Genomic DNA, 13040 nt, shown 5'->3' with positions numbered 1-13040 from the left:
ACCCTTCCTTAGGGCCACGTTAAAAAGTCTTAAAACAAGTGAAATGGGTTTTTAACGTTAAGGTTGTTTAACGCAGTCCATCCCAAAATGTGCGTGTGCGTAGTGGGAATACCAGTTGGGCTGCTAACCACAAGGTCATCAGTTCAAATCCACTGTCGACCCTCTTGAGAACAATGAAGTGGTTGTGGTCCCGTAAAGAGATTCAGTCTCTAACTCCACGGGGCCTGTTCGACTCTGGCCTTGTAGGGTAGCGGTGAGTCCGAATCGACTATCTGGCAGGGAGTTGCAGGACGTGGTCATCTTGACACGGTGGGTTAAGGGTCACACTGCTTCACCAAAGGGTCCATTCCGGCCCCCCGTCTTGTTCCCTGGGGGTGCACACACAGCCTCAGACACCCTATGCGGCCATCCTCTCTGCCTACTAGGTCTCTTGCTGTGAGTCATCTTTCGATAGGAAAATTACTTTTTAAATAGTCTATTCTGCCCCCAGTGTCTTTTGGTTTAATAACATTCAGACCAAAATTCACAGGGCACCATTTGAGCTTCTGATTCACCAGAATTTTCTTCTTTGACTCTGGGGTCTGCACACTTTACGTGGTGAGAACAGTTCTGGTTCGGGCTCGGCCGTGGCAGGAGGGAAGCAGGCGTGGTGGATGCGTGAGCGTGGCTCTGTGCCAGTCGGGCTTTATTGACAAAAGCAGGTGGCCGGCCGGACATGGCTCTCGGACATTAGTTTGCCGTCCTTGCTCTGAGTGTTTGTATTGTTCTACTTCCACTGGAGTCCGAGTGGATTCTATTCTGGCTTTTCAAGGCGGCCATGGCGGGTTCCGTGCAGGAATACGTGGGAAAGCATGGAGGCCCAAGGAAATGCGCCCCATTGCCGGAGGGCGTGCTTGGGAAGGGCCGGAAGGCCGCCCTCCTGAGCTTGCATCTCGCAGGGGAGCAGGGAGCCTGGTGGGGCACTGTGTAGGTAAGAGCCTGGGCTTGACTTTGAACGGTAACCTGAGCTTTGTGAAACCTAGTGTGTCTCAGGCCATTCACCTGTAGCACGGGGATGGGAATACACCGCTGACTCAGGGCAACTGCCCTGTGGGTTTCCGAGACTGTAACTCGCAAGGGGAGTAAAAAAGCCCCCTTTTGCTCCCACAGAGTGGCTGCTGAGCCCAAGCCCTAACCACTCCGCCACCAGCCCTGGTGGCTCTTCTTCCAGCACTGGGTCTGGCAGCATTCCTGCCTGCTTCCTTTTGTTTTCCTTAGCTGGTTTTCAGGCCTTTCTTCCTGGTCGTCCTCTGGGTCATGCTGCTCTTGGGAACTGCCTGTGTGTTTTCCGTCTCTGGTCTGGTGCTGCACACTCCTCCAGGCCCAGGCTCTGCGTGTGGGCGTTTCCTGGGCCAGGACGGTATCAGAACCTGGGTTCTGGGTACCAGATAGGTCCCCTGCTCCGGGCTGTTGTTCCCTTTATGCCGTGTTCAGTGATAGAGGACATCCATGTGTAGATCTGTTCGTGTGTGTGTTGTACATCTAGTGATAGGCGCTTTGATACAGAGCCCGCTGTCTCTCTGTTACATTCAACGTGAGTTCCCACGGATGTCTCCAATTGTGACTATCACCACATGCACCGTGCAAGCCTTCTCCGTGTCCTGTACTTTACCAAACGGGACAGGGCAGACTGCCCCTGTGGGTTTCCGTGGCTCTTTGTAGGAGTAGAAGGCCTCGTCTTTCTCCAGTGGAGCATCTGGTGGTTCCGAACTCCCGACCTCGTGGTTACCAGGTGGCAGCTCTGTCAAGTCAGGAGTTCAGAGCGAGAAGCGCGTCCTCAGGATGAACCCTGGTGGGGCAGTGAGGTTGGGAGTTAGGCCTCTCACTACAAGGTCAGCCCTCGAACCCACCCACTGCTCCACAGGATAGAGACGAGGCCTTCTCCGCAGGTCACGTGGTTGGCTTCTGCTAAACACGTGGTGTGTGTGTGTGTCCCCCTCCCAAGTTATGATTGGTGTTTGAGTTGAGTATGGTCGGGGCATCTCAATAAAGCAAACCCAGCCTACCTGCGAGAGTAAAGCGGCCGTGTAAGGTTAGGCAAGATCAGGTGGACTGGCTCGTGCTGAGGTTCCGTCGGGTGGAGGTGGTGGTCAAGAAGCACCCCAGCCCCGTGCCAGCCTCACCACTGGGCCTGCCATTGTTGCAGCCACGGGGTCAAGCCATCTTGTCAAGGTCTTCCCCTTCGTCTTGCCGCCTCTTTGCCAAGCATGGTGTCCGTCTCTAGGGACCGGTCGCTCCTACCGGGTCCAAAGCACGCATGACAAAGGCTCGCGCTCTTTGCCTCTGCAGCGCATTCTGGCTGTTTGTCCTGTGGGCAGTCCACGGGGCTTTCAGTGGTCGACAGCAGCACCATCATCCAAACGCATCCGTTCTTCAGTTACACGCAGTAGGCCTTTAATAAGCACGCAGCAAGCGGAACAAGACCCCTTTGTGGGGTCGTTGCTGCCTGGTTTAGGGCCGAGCCCACGCTCCAGCCTGTTTGTAGTCATCGCAGCTGCTCAGTGACCCCTCTGGGTGCTGGGGAACCATGGAGCAGCGGAGGCTGGCGGGTGGACGTGAAGTTCTGTAAAGGGCAGAGATGCCCTTGAGAGCTTACTTACACGATCCAACTCTGCCACCCTGAACATTAAATTCCCCGGAAAGGGAGGCTGAACCTGAAAAACAGCCACCTGTGGAAATAGAGGTGGTGTGTGTGTACACACACACACACACACACACTCATGATGACACCCCTCGGCCCTCCTGCCCCTCTCCCTCTCTGGGCTGTAAGACATTCTCTGGCCACCCCACACTAATTAGCCTGCGAAGGGCCGCCGTCTCCATGGTGACCGGGCACTCTTAAAGCCCAGGAATGGTGTTCATTGTTGTTCTGGTGTCTTGGGCTGTGGGGGAAAGGCCGGGCGGGGGCTGGTGTTTGCCTTCTGAGTTTTGGGCAGATTCACCAGTCCGCCGGAGCCCGGAGTGGCCTCTCACAGATGAAAGGAGGATGGTGAGGCCTTCTTGGGTGGGGCGGCCCTGTGGGCGACCTGTGGGAGGGTGTTTCCAGAACCCCGGTACTCGGTTGAGGCGTTGTACGGACTTTATTAAAGTCGGGGTGGGAGCCGGGGAAGAGTCTGGGTCCCTAACAGTAGACGCTTAGAGGGATTTTCCTAAAAGCCTTTGCACATCAGACGGTTCCGTTAGAAGATCCCACGGGCGGTGGGCGATGCAAAGTTGAGTCTGACTTCTGTTCACACAGGCTCTGCACTGGGCTTTGAAGATCAACCACCGCCTGCCCCATCTCGGGTCGCATCACTGAAGCTTGGCCATCAAGTCCCTGCCCCAGGGGTTGGCGTCTCCCACCCCCTCCCAGCCCGCAGTTTCTTAATTCAAAAATACACCCTGAGCTGTGATTTCTGTTTCCATATTGTCACCCTTCTGTCACGTTCCTCGGTGCATTTCAAAAGGTTTACCGGAAACTCTGGCGCCCAGTTCTCTGGGCGTCTGCCCTCAGCTATGTGGCTGCTCTCCGTTAGGATTCCACTGAATCAAGACGGCCTGACTCGAGTCGGAAAAAATGAAATCCAAGTGCAGCCAGCCCTTTGGCAGTGCCGGCAGCTGGAATCTGCCTGTGCGGGCGGTTTCGGTAGTCTTGAAAACAGTGGAAGGATGTGGCTTTATGCCTGGTGTGGGGTGAGTGGCCTCAGGGTAGGGTTGATCCTTGAAGGTTCAGGAGTTGTGGGGGCTGTCAAACTGAACCCCCTCCCTGCTGCCGGTCCATGTTGACTCAGAGTGACCCTGTGGAACCGGGTGGAACTGCCCCGTGGGCTTCTGAGACTCTGTTTACAGAGTAGAAAGAAAGCCTCTTTCTCCCAAGGAGTGAGTGAGTGACTGGCTGATGGTTTCAAACATGACCTTGCATTAGGTACTTTTACATGTTCAGTTACTTTCCCTCCAGCTCTGTGCATGAACAAAACGTAAATTAAGTGAAAGGGATTGAGTGGTTGGATTTTAACACACACACCCCCTCGGTCACTGTCCAGAAAATTGTAAAATGGCCTCGATTTCTCACTTTCTGCTGAAAAACCAGTGCCCGTTGGTTTGGCAACTGAGCAGACGAGAGTACACTTCCTAAGCAGCTGTGCTTTGATTTGTCCCCTCCGTCTCTAATAGGTGAACGCCCGTGCTGCTGTTGTTGGGTTGTCAGTCAGCAGAGCGCTCGCCCGGACGTGGGGCAGATGGACAGGCTGTACTTTTCGGTCTTCTCTTCACTGGCTAGCCCTCCTGACAGGCGTGGTCGAAGTTAAGGAAATCCAGATCTACTCTGAGCCCAGAAAGGGCCTGCTCTCACACGATAGAAGAGACAGGGGGAGTCCTGACGGGTTTTGTAGCGACGTGGACTCAACCCATCAGTGATGTTCCGGTTTCCTGGGCCATGTTGCCCACGCTATCCTATCGTCACGGCTGGAGCCTTCTAGCTAGAGACTGCTCGCCTCCACAGCAGGACAGGCGGGGGCCGTGCCTGAAGCCAGATCCCAAAGCCGGCTGCCAGGCCCGGAGTCAGCTTAGATTTACATATTTTCCCCTAAGGGAGAGAAATACTTTATCATGACAAGTTAGCTACTGAGAATTCTGAAGGGAACCTCTTCCTTCATTCTCATGTGGAAACTTAAAACAATTGGTATTTGTGTGTGTGTGTATGTGTGTGTGTATGTGTGTGTGTGTCTCCATTTCCCTGTCTCTGACATGCTCTCTAACTGCCTTTTGGCTAAAATAATGTCTTAAGAGTTTTCTGTTTTTAAGTAAGTGAAGCGGTGGTTTGTATGACACTTTTGATATCCCAGGGAAACCGAATTTTTAAATAGTGATGTGTTTATGTTATTTGGGAGAGACTCAGAAATTTGAGGTCTGGTCAATTAAGGGGTGATCAGGGTGTGGTGTTTGTGCCATGGCACCGGAGAGGCTGCAATGTTTGGTTTTAGGTGCTGACAGCTTGAGACACTACACAACAGATATTTTACCATAAATGCGTCATATCGGGTTACAATAAGGAGGGGTGTATGTAGATATCGGTATATAACCCCAACCCATTCCTGAGTTGATTCTGGCTCATATAAACCCTACGAAGGGACTTCAAGAAGTTGGTGGGGACATACCGTTCATCTTTTAATTCTGTGTCTTGACGAACTTTACGAAGAGACTTCCCCAGAGAATTTCCAAGGCTGGAATCTTTCGGGAAGCTGCCTCCCACAGCTGCCCCCACCCAGTGGTGGGTGGGTTTGAACCACCAGCCTTTCCGTGAACGGCCAAGTGCTGTAACCATTGTGCCATCGGGTCTCCGCTATGTGACAAGCTGGCATGGATCAGTGGGCTCTTATTGAGGCAGGGCCGGCCTGGGGTGGTGCCGAGTTCTCTCGGTGCTGCGTACGTACCAACCGGGTTTTTGTGTTGGAGGAACGTTGAGTCTTTCTGCTCCTGTTACCAGTTTCAGTCTCAGACACTCGCGGGCGCAGTTCTACCCTGTCCCGTGGGGTCTCTGAGTTGGCAGCGACTCGGTGGCCTTGAGTAGTTTGGGGGTTTGTCAGGAATTCCTAAGCCCTGGTGATGTGTGGGTGATGTGTTGGCCTGATAACCAGTATGGTCAGCAGTTCAAACCAACTGGCCACTCTGATGGAGAAAGATGAGGCCGTCTAGTCCCACAGATCCACGGCTTTGGAAGCCCACGGGGGGCAGCCCTACTCCTCAGGTTGCTATGAGTCGGGGTTCATGTTGGATTTGTAAAAGAAGCATTGGGGCCGGTGTGGCAGCTGGCAGCCCCCATAACGCCCCTTCCCGGCGTCTGTCTCCTGTGTTCCAGATGCCAGGCCAGTTTGACCAGGCGGTTGTGCTCAACCAGCTGCGATACTCGGGCATGCTGGAGACGGTGAGGATCCGCAAGGCCGGCTATGCCGTGCGGCAGCCTTTTCAGGACTTCTGTCAAAGGCAAGTGGGCGCTGAGCCACTCTCGTGCTGTCCGGGCGGTGGCCACCGAAGGAGGCCGCAGGCGCGGCCCTGGCTGACCCTGCCCGTGCCGCGTGTTGCAGGTACAAAGCGCTGATGCGGAACCTGATCCCGGCGGACGACGTGCGCGGCAAGTGCGCCGCCCTGCTGCAGCTCTACGACGCCTCGCGCAGCGACTGGCAGCTGGGCAAGACCAAGGTAACGCTCTGCGGGTGGGCCCGACTTCCCGGGTGGGCCCTGATGGCCGTGGGGTTTGGGTTCGTTAACTTCTTCCTAACATGAGTTGAATTATCTCCATTGTTGACCCTAGGGGGGGGTGGAGGGGAACGAGGCGACCATTATTGTTGCCTGTTATTATCAGAACTCATAGCCTGCAAATCGGTGCAGATTCACAGCGACCCTATAGGACAGGGTAGAACTGCCCTGTAGGTTTCTGAGACTATTGACAGACGAGAAAGCTTCCTCTGGTGGGTTTGAACTGCTGACCTTGCGGTTAGCAGCCCAACCTTACAAAACCCCATCTTTCTTGGATTTGGGGGGGTTGGAATCAGCACCACTGGCGGTGACTTCATCGGGTGGCGCACTGCTCTGTAGGACAGGCTACTTAAAATAAGCTGTGCATAAAAATTAGGAACCCGGCTGGGAGGCTGCGAAAACAGCGGCAGCGTGCAGAGGGAGCTAGCTGCCCCTGCCTCACACTGTCCGTCCACACCAAGAGTGGTGCATGCCCCAAATGAAACATCCCCTCCATCGTATCCGGCTGGCCACCTCAAGGAAGGAGATCCAGTGCCACCACCATGGGGATGACCGCACTAGGTTAGCTCACACCATGAGAGAGTCCGGGCCCAGCACTAGGTTAGCTCACACCATGGGAGAGTCCTGGACCAGCACTAGGTTAGCTCACACCATGGGAGAGTCCGGGCCCAGCACTAGGTTAGCTCACGCCATGGGAGGGTCCTGGACCTGCACTAGGTTAGCTCACACCATGGGAGAGTCCAGGCCCAGCACTAAGTTAGCTCACACCATGGGAGGGTCCTGGACCAGCACTAGGTTAGCTCACACCATGGGAGAGTCCGGGCCCAGCACTAGGTTAGCTCACACCATGGGAGAGTCCTGGACCAGCACTAGGTTAGCTCACACCATGGGAGAGTCCTGGACCAGCACTAGGTTAGCTCACACCATGGGGGAGTCCTGGACCAGCACTAGGTTAGCTCACACCATGGGAGAGTCCGGGCCCAGCACTAGGTTAGTTCACGCCATGGGAGAGTCCTGGACCTGCACTAGGTTAGCTCACACCATGGGAGAGTCCTGGACCAGCACTAGGTTAGCTCACGCCATGGGGGAGTCCGACCCATCACTAGGTTAGTTTACACCATGGGAGAGTCTAGGCTCAGCACTAGGTTAGCTCACGCCATGGGAGAGTCCTGGATCAGCACTAGGTTAGCTCACGCCATGGGAGAGTCCGGGCCCGGACAAGTTCACATAAAACACCTGATTTTCACACCCTTCGGGGGAAAGGTACCCCTTTCTACCCTCCTAAAAGCTCCAGCCTCGGCCTCGGAAACCCACAGGGACCGTCTCCCCTGCTCTACAGGGGCGCTGTGAGTCGGCATCGTCTCCATGGCAGTGAGTCAAGTTTTTATTACCCTTGAACCCCAGCTGGGTTTTATTTCATCTTCTGGTCTAGACCTTTCAACCATTCATCCGCAGCAGAGGTGAGGGAGCGGTGTGACACTGCCCATCTCTGGGTCACCTGGAAGTGCTTCATCCATGTGAAGCAGTACTTCGTACCTGGGGCACGAGGCTGCTCTCCTGAAGAACGCCGAGGCTGAGCCGCTCCCGCTCCCCTCCCTCTGTCCCAGTGTAATTTACACACACACACACACACACACACACACACGGTGTATGTATCGATGACATAGAAAAATATAATCCGGGTAAGGCAGAGCAGAGATTCTATTCATGTGGTGTTGTCTTTGCACGTTGGCCTGCTAACTACAAGGTCAGCAGTTTGAAACCACCAGCTGCTCTGCAGGAGAAAGACGAGGCTTTCTACTCCCAGAAAAAGTGAGTCTCAGGAACCCGCAGAGGCTACTGGACCATCTCCTATAGGCTCGCTCTGAGTCCGAATTGACTGGATTGGCAGTGAGTTGGGGGTTTATTTTTTATAAGCAAAAGAGTGCGCACCCTGGTGGTGCTGTTGGGTAAGCGCAAACCCACCAGTTGCGCGGAGGAGAAAGATGGGGCTGGCAGCTCCCATAAAGACTTCCAGCCTGTAAAGCAGCAGTTCTCAGCCTGGGGGTCGAATGGCCCTTTCACAGGGGTCGTCTAAGACCATCGGAAAACACATATTTCCCCTGGTCTCAGGAACCGACACCACGCGGGTCTGCCCACGTACAGCCAACACCGGCGTGAAGACTGTTACCCATGCCACACCATGCTTCAAGACAAGATTTCATTGATTTGTCATTAGAAATAAGTATTTCACAATATACAATTACATATTGTTTTGTGATTGATCACAATGCTTTGCTTATGTTCAGTCGGTAACAATGAAAATACATCCTGCATATCAGATAGTTATGTGATGATTCATAACAGTAGCAAAATGACAGGGACGAAGTACCAACGAAAATCAGGTTATGGTTGGGGGTCACCACCGCGTGAGGACCTGTATGAAAGGGTGGCGGCATTCGGGCGGTTGAGAACCGCTGCTGTAAGGGGCCACTCTGAGTTGGGAGTCAGCCTGAGGGCGGTGGGCTGCGTTTGATGTGTATTGCTTGGACTAGTTTGCTGGGCCACCGCCGTCCGTCCTCTGGTCTGGCGCAGGAAAGCTCTTTTTGTAGCCTCTCGGTGGGATTACCCGCGGCACATTCTGCTTCCTGGGCACGGATGGGCAAGGGCCCCAGCCAGTCGTTCAGCGTGAGCTGCAAGTCCTGAGGGAGCGGGGAGGACAGGTGCTGAGCGCGGTGACTGAAGGCCAGCGCGTGGTGGAAGCAGCATGTGTTGTTCCAGGTGTGTCGACTGCAGTACTTTTTCATAGAAGATCAAGGTCGACACAAAGCAGGCCTGTTGATCAGAGGACGGAGCCTGGAGCTGCTGCCGGTGACTCGGTGCTCAGCCATATCTGGGGCCGGAGCCCGAGGGGAAGGCTCACCCCTGGAGCTGTGAGGCCAGGTGCTGGCTTCCTGGTGGAAATGGAGCGGATGTGCTGCAAGGAAGCTGGGTTGGGTCTCTTGAGGCATCTCGACCTTTATTTTGCCCGTGAGACGAGGAAGGAGAATCCGTGTGCAGTTGTGGGAACCGGATGGCTGGTTTGAGAGGCAGGGTGGAAGCAGTCTCTTTTTTGAGCAGCATGAAAACCTAAAGCAGGTTTTTCTTTGAATCTGCTTCTAACCAGAACGCTTATTTTGCTGCCGCCGCCACCAGCTGCTCTTAAACTGGCCACCTTCCGAGTCACAGAATAAAATGGTCCACTGTTGGTGCCCTCCCGCCTCGGGCACATCCCTCAGCACCGGGTCCCACAATATTCACCGTGACCCAGAGCGACTTTCTTGGCGGATGCTCGCAGACAGATCACCAGGCGTTTATTGCTCATGTGCCTGAGTCTGGAAGCTCCACTGAAACCCGTCCACCATGGGTGTCCCTGCTGGCCTTTGAAATACCAATGGCTATAGCTTCTGAGGAGTCCTGATGGTGTAGTGGGTTAGGCTGCTAACCACGAGGTCAGCAGTTCGAAACCCACCAGCCGTTCTTGAGAGAAAGAGGAGGCTTTCTGTTCCTGTTTCCAAAAACCTTTCCCTTAAGAAGCCAAGCAAACTTCACTTTATACTGGTAACTTCTGTTCTTTGTCTTTTAAAAAGTATGTAGACAAATGGGTAGATAACAGTTGTCTATCTATGTGAGGGGTGGGAACATTCTATCGTGGAAGCCCGTGTGTGTATGTCAGACACTTTTGCTTAATGTACAGTCTCCTGTCAGCAGCGCCCATTGTGTTGATAAAACATCCACCCACCATGTGGACCGGGGGAAATAAAGCCAGGGTAGGGTGGGGGATTAATTGAGTCCTCCTCCTGGTGTTTGGTGCTAACTGAACTGAAGCAGGGCTTGTTCTGATGTCATAGGATGCTTTCAGAGTGCCTGTTTCTTTTTTGTAGACATTTTATTGTGGCTTGGGTGAAAACGCATAGACTTGCCTTCTTAATGCCAGGTTCCGGCTGCGCAGTTAAGTTTTGGGGAACCACAGTGTTTTAATGAGAAAAGCGGTCTTGGTCACTCTGCGGGCCTCAAGAGGGTTGGCTTGCACATGTTAGAAATTGCTTGGAGGTCTTTCTCCCTCCTTTTTACCTTTTCTTTCTGGCAAGTTGACTAGTCTTTTATGACTGTTGAATCTATTAACAGTAATTAAAAACAACAATTATGGTTTCTCTTTATCTTTTCTATGATCTCTAGTACCCAAAACCAAACTCTGTGCCATCGAGTCACTGCTGGCTCTGAGCAACCCATAAGACAGGGTAGAACTGCCACTGTGGGTTTCTGAGACTGCAACTGTTTGTAGGAGTAGAAAGCCACGTGGCGACAGCTGGTTTAGAACCACTGACCTTGCTGTAGCAGCCCTACGCCACCAGGGCTCCTTCCTGCTGATGTGCGGCTCTCACCCTTTTATTGCTAAGACATTAGGAAAGAGAAAAACTAGCTGGTTCTTTACCTCCCTGAGTTTGAGACGCACTTTCTAGAACGGTGACCACATTGAATGTAGAAAGCGTGCGTGCCTTTCCGGCTCTTAGGTTCAGACGTTCGTCTTTCTCCGTAGGTCTTCCTTCGAGAGTCCTTGGAGCAGAAGCTGGAGAAGCAGCGGGAGGAGGAGGTGACTCGAGCGGCCATGGTGATCCGGGCACACATCGTGGGCTACGTGGTGCGGTAAGATCCACAGTGCGCCCCGGGTCCCCGTCCCCTCTGTGAGTCCCCAGCGAGGCCCGGCTAGCTGGGCTAGACATGTGCAGGAGCAGGGATCTGCAGGGGCTCGACCGAGATGGTGGATGAGTTTGCCTCAGTCCCAGCCACCCACGGCTGCCATTTCCAGTCTCGCTGAGGCCCGTGCTCCCTTGGATTACGTCAGGAGGCAGCTTCTGTCCACGTGCATGTTCACCCGGGCACCTATGCTGAACACGGGAAGCCCACCCGATGCCACGCATGCTGTCCAGCTGTTGCGGGGAGAGGGAAGAGGCTTTTTAATTTTGTTTTTCATGGTTTCCCTGGTGGCTACTCTGCCAGACCTTTCTTCTGAGGCACTTCTGGGAAGCCCCTAAACTGCAACCTTCCAGTCAGCAGCCCAGGGCTGTTAGCCTTGCACACGCTCAGACCCCGTGTGCACAGGAGCCTGCAATGCATCTTCGCTGGCCCTGTTTACAGCCCCAGAGTCAGCATGAGGGGCTAGGTGTTTATGTGCCCGGAATAATGAGGGGCTTCTTGCCGCTGTCATTATTTTGTTTGCCTTGCTTTGTTTGGACTGCCCTGCCCTCCTGGTCCTCCCGAACAGGAGTGAGTGAGAAAGTGCCCGCAGAGGCGGGCATTCGGGACAGCTCGTTTGAATTGCTGGAAGCTTCAGTGACCTCACCGGTTTTTCTGTTTCGTTTCGTTTTCCGTGGGCGTTTTCAGAAAGCAGTACCGGAAGGTCCTTTGCTGCGTGGTGGTCATCCAGAAGAATTTCAGGGCCTTCCTCCTGAGGAGGCGGTTCCTGCACCTGAGGAGGGCGGCCATCATTCTGCAGAAGCAGCTCCGAGGCCAGGTGGCGAGGAAGGCCTTCCGGCAGCTGCTGGCCGAGAAGCGGGAGCAGGAGGAGCGGAGGAAGCGCCAGGAGGAGGAGGAGGAGAGGTACCGTCCATCGTTGCCTGGGCGACTCAGAAGGGGATGCCCTGTGAATTCGAGGCTCGGTAGCTAGCCAGGCATCAGGAGCTCCCAGCAGATGCGATCCAACCCACCGTTTGAAGCGCCTAACGCTCAGTGCCGGGTCCCTTGAATGCCAAGTGTCTCGGCAGCATTGGCGACACAGCCTGGGCTGTGTTCCCACAGGCGGGGGCGTTTCACACAGTTCAAGGGAGAAGTCTGTTCCCTTTGCTTCCCACTCTTCCGTGGGCCTCTTAAAGCCCCCCCTCCCAACTTGGACGCGTGCACAGGATTTACGCAACGCCGGGAGCCGGGCCCCTTCAGCCAAGCATTGTGTGAAATGTGCTGGCCCTCACAAGGAGCTGCTGCTGATTTCCACTTCCTGTCTGCCTTCCTGTGTTTCAGAGAGCGAGAGAGAGCGCGCAGGGAAGCCGAGGCCCGAGCCCAGCAGGTGAAGAGCGTGCCTTGACAGCCAGGCCCCTCCTTGTTACGTGTCCTTCACCGTTCAGAGCGCCGAAAGCGGCTCATTTCCCTGGGCTGGCCACCGAAAGGTTGCGGGCACAGGACCGCCCAGTGGCACGGCGGATGAAAGCCCGGGTGCTCTGTGCCTGGGGACTTGGTGCTTGAAACCTGGCGGATCCCACTTCTACTCGGGCAGGCTGGGGGTCCCATTTCAAACGCTCAGAACTAAGAAGGCTTTCGGGGTAGTGGTAAAAATGAAATTCCTAACCTGCCCCAGTGGGCCTCTGGGCCTGGGTCTCTGAGGTGTTAGCGTGAGGTGAGGGGGGTGGTCTCTCGTTTGACACGGCTGCGGCTCGAGGCCCCAGTGTATCCCCTGGGTGGTCAGGGTTTACACTTGGCTGCTAGTTTACGGAGCCCTTGTGGCACAGGGGACTAGGCCTGGGTTGCTAACCTCAAGGATGACAGTTCAAGCCCGCTAGCGGCTCCTCGGCAGAGAGATGAGACTGCTCCCATCAAGGCTGAGAACGGTCCCAGGAACCCTGTGGGGTAGTTCAGCCCCGCCCTGCTGGGTGGCTTGGAGTTGGGATTAGATTCGGTGACTGGGGATTGGGTTGGGATTTGGGCTCATGGAGATCCCTGGTGGCCGCCAGGTAAGTATTGGACTGCTGACCACA

General features: G+C 54.6%; 1 protein-coding gene across 1 annotated transcript in view; it reads left to right on the top strand.

Annotated features, from left to right (window-relative positions):
- MYO10 (myosin X) overlaps nucleotides 1-13040 on the top strand; it is a 195709-nt gene that overhangs the window by 153980 nt on the left and 28689 nt on the right. The window contains exons 20-24 of the mRNA XM_075540884.1: nucleotides 5876-6000; nucleotides 6102-6216; nucleotides 10832-10938; nucleotides 11677-11892; nucleotides 12310-12355. Coding sequence (XP_075396999.1) covers nucleotides 5876-6000; nucleotides 6102-6216; nucleotides 10832-10938; nucleotides 11677-11892; nucleotides 12310-12355 — 609 coding nt within the window. The remainder of the gene's footprint in view (nucleotides 1-5875; nucleotides 6001-6101; nucleotides 6217-10831; nucleotides 10939-11676; nucleotides 11893-12309; nucleotides 12356-13040) is intronic.

Source organism: Tenrec ecaudatus, chromosome 2 (genome assembly GCF_050624435.1).
Source record: "Tenrec ecaudatus isolate mTenEca1 chromosome 2, mTenEca1.hap1, whole genome shotgun sequence".
NCBI classification, from domain to species: Eukaryota; Metazoa; Chordata; class Mammalia; order Afrosoricida; family Tenrecidae; genus Tenrec; species Tenrec ecaudatus.
The sequence above is the reverse complement of the archived record's forward strand: the minus strand, read 5'-3'. Positions and strand labels throughout refer to the sequence as shown.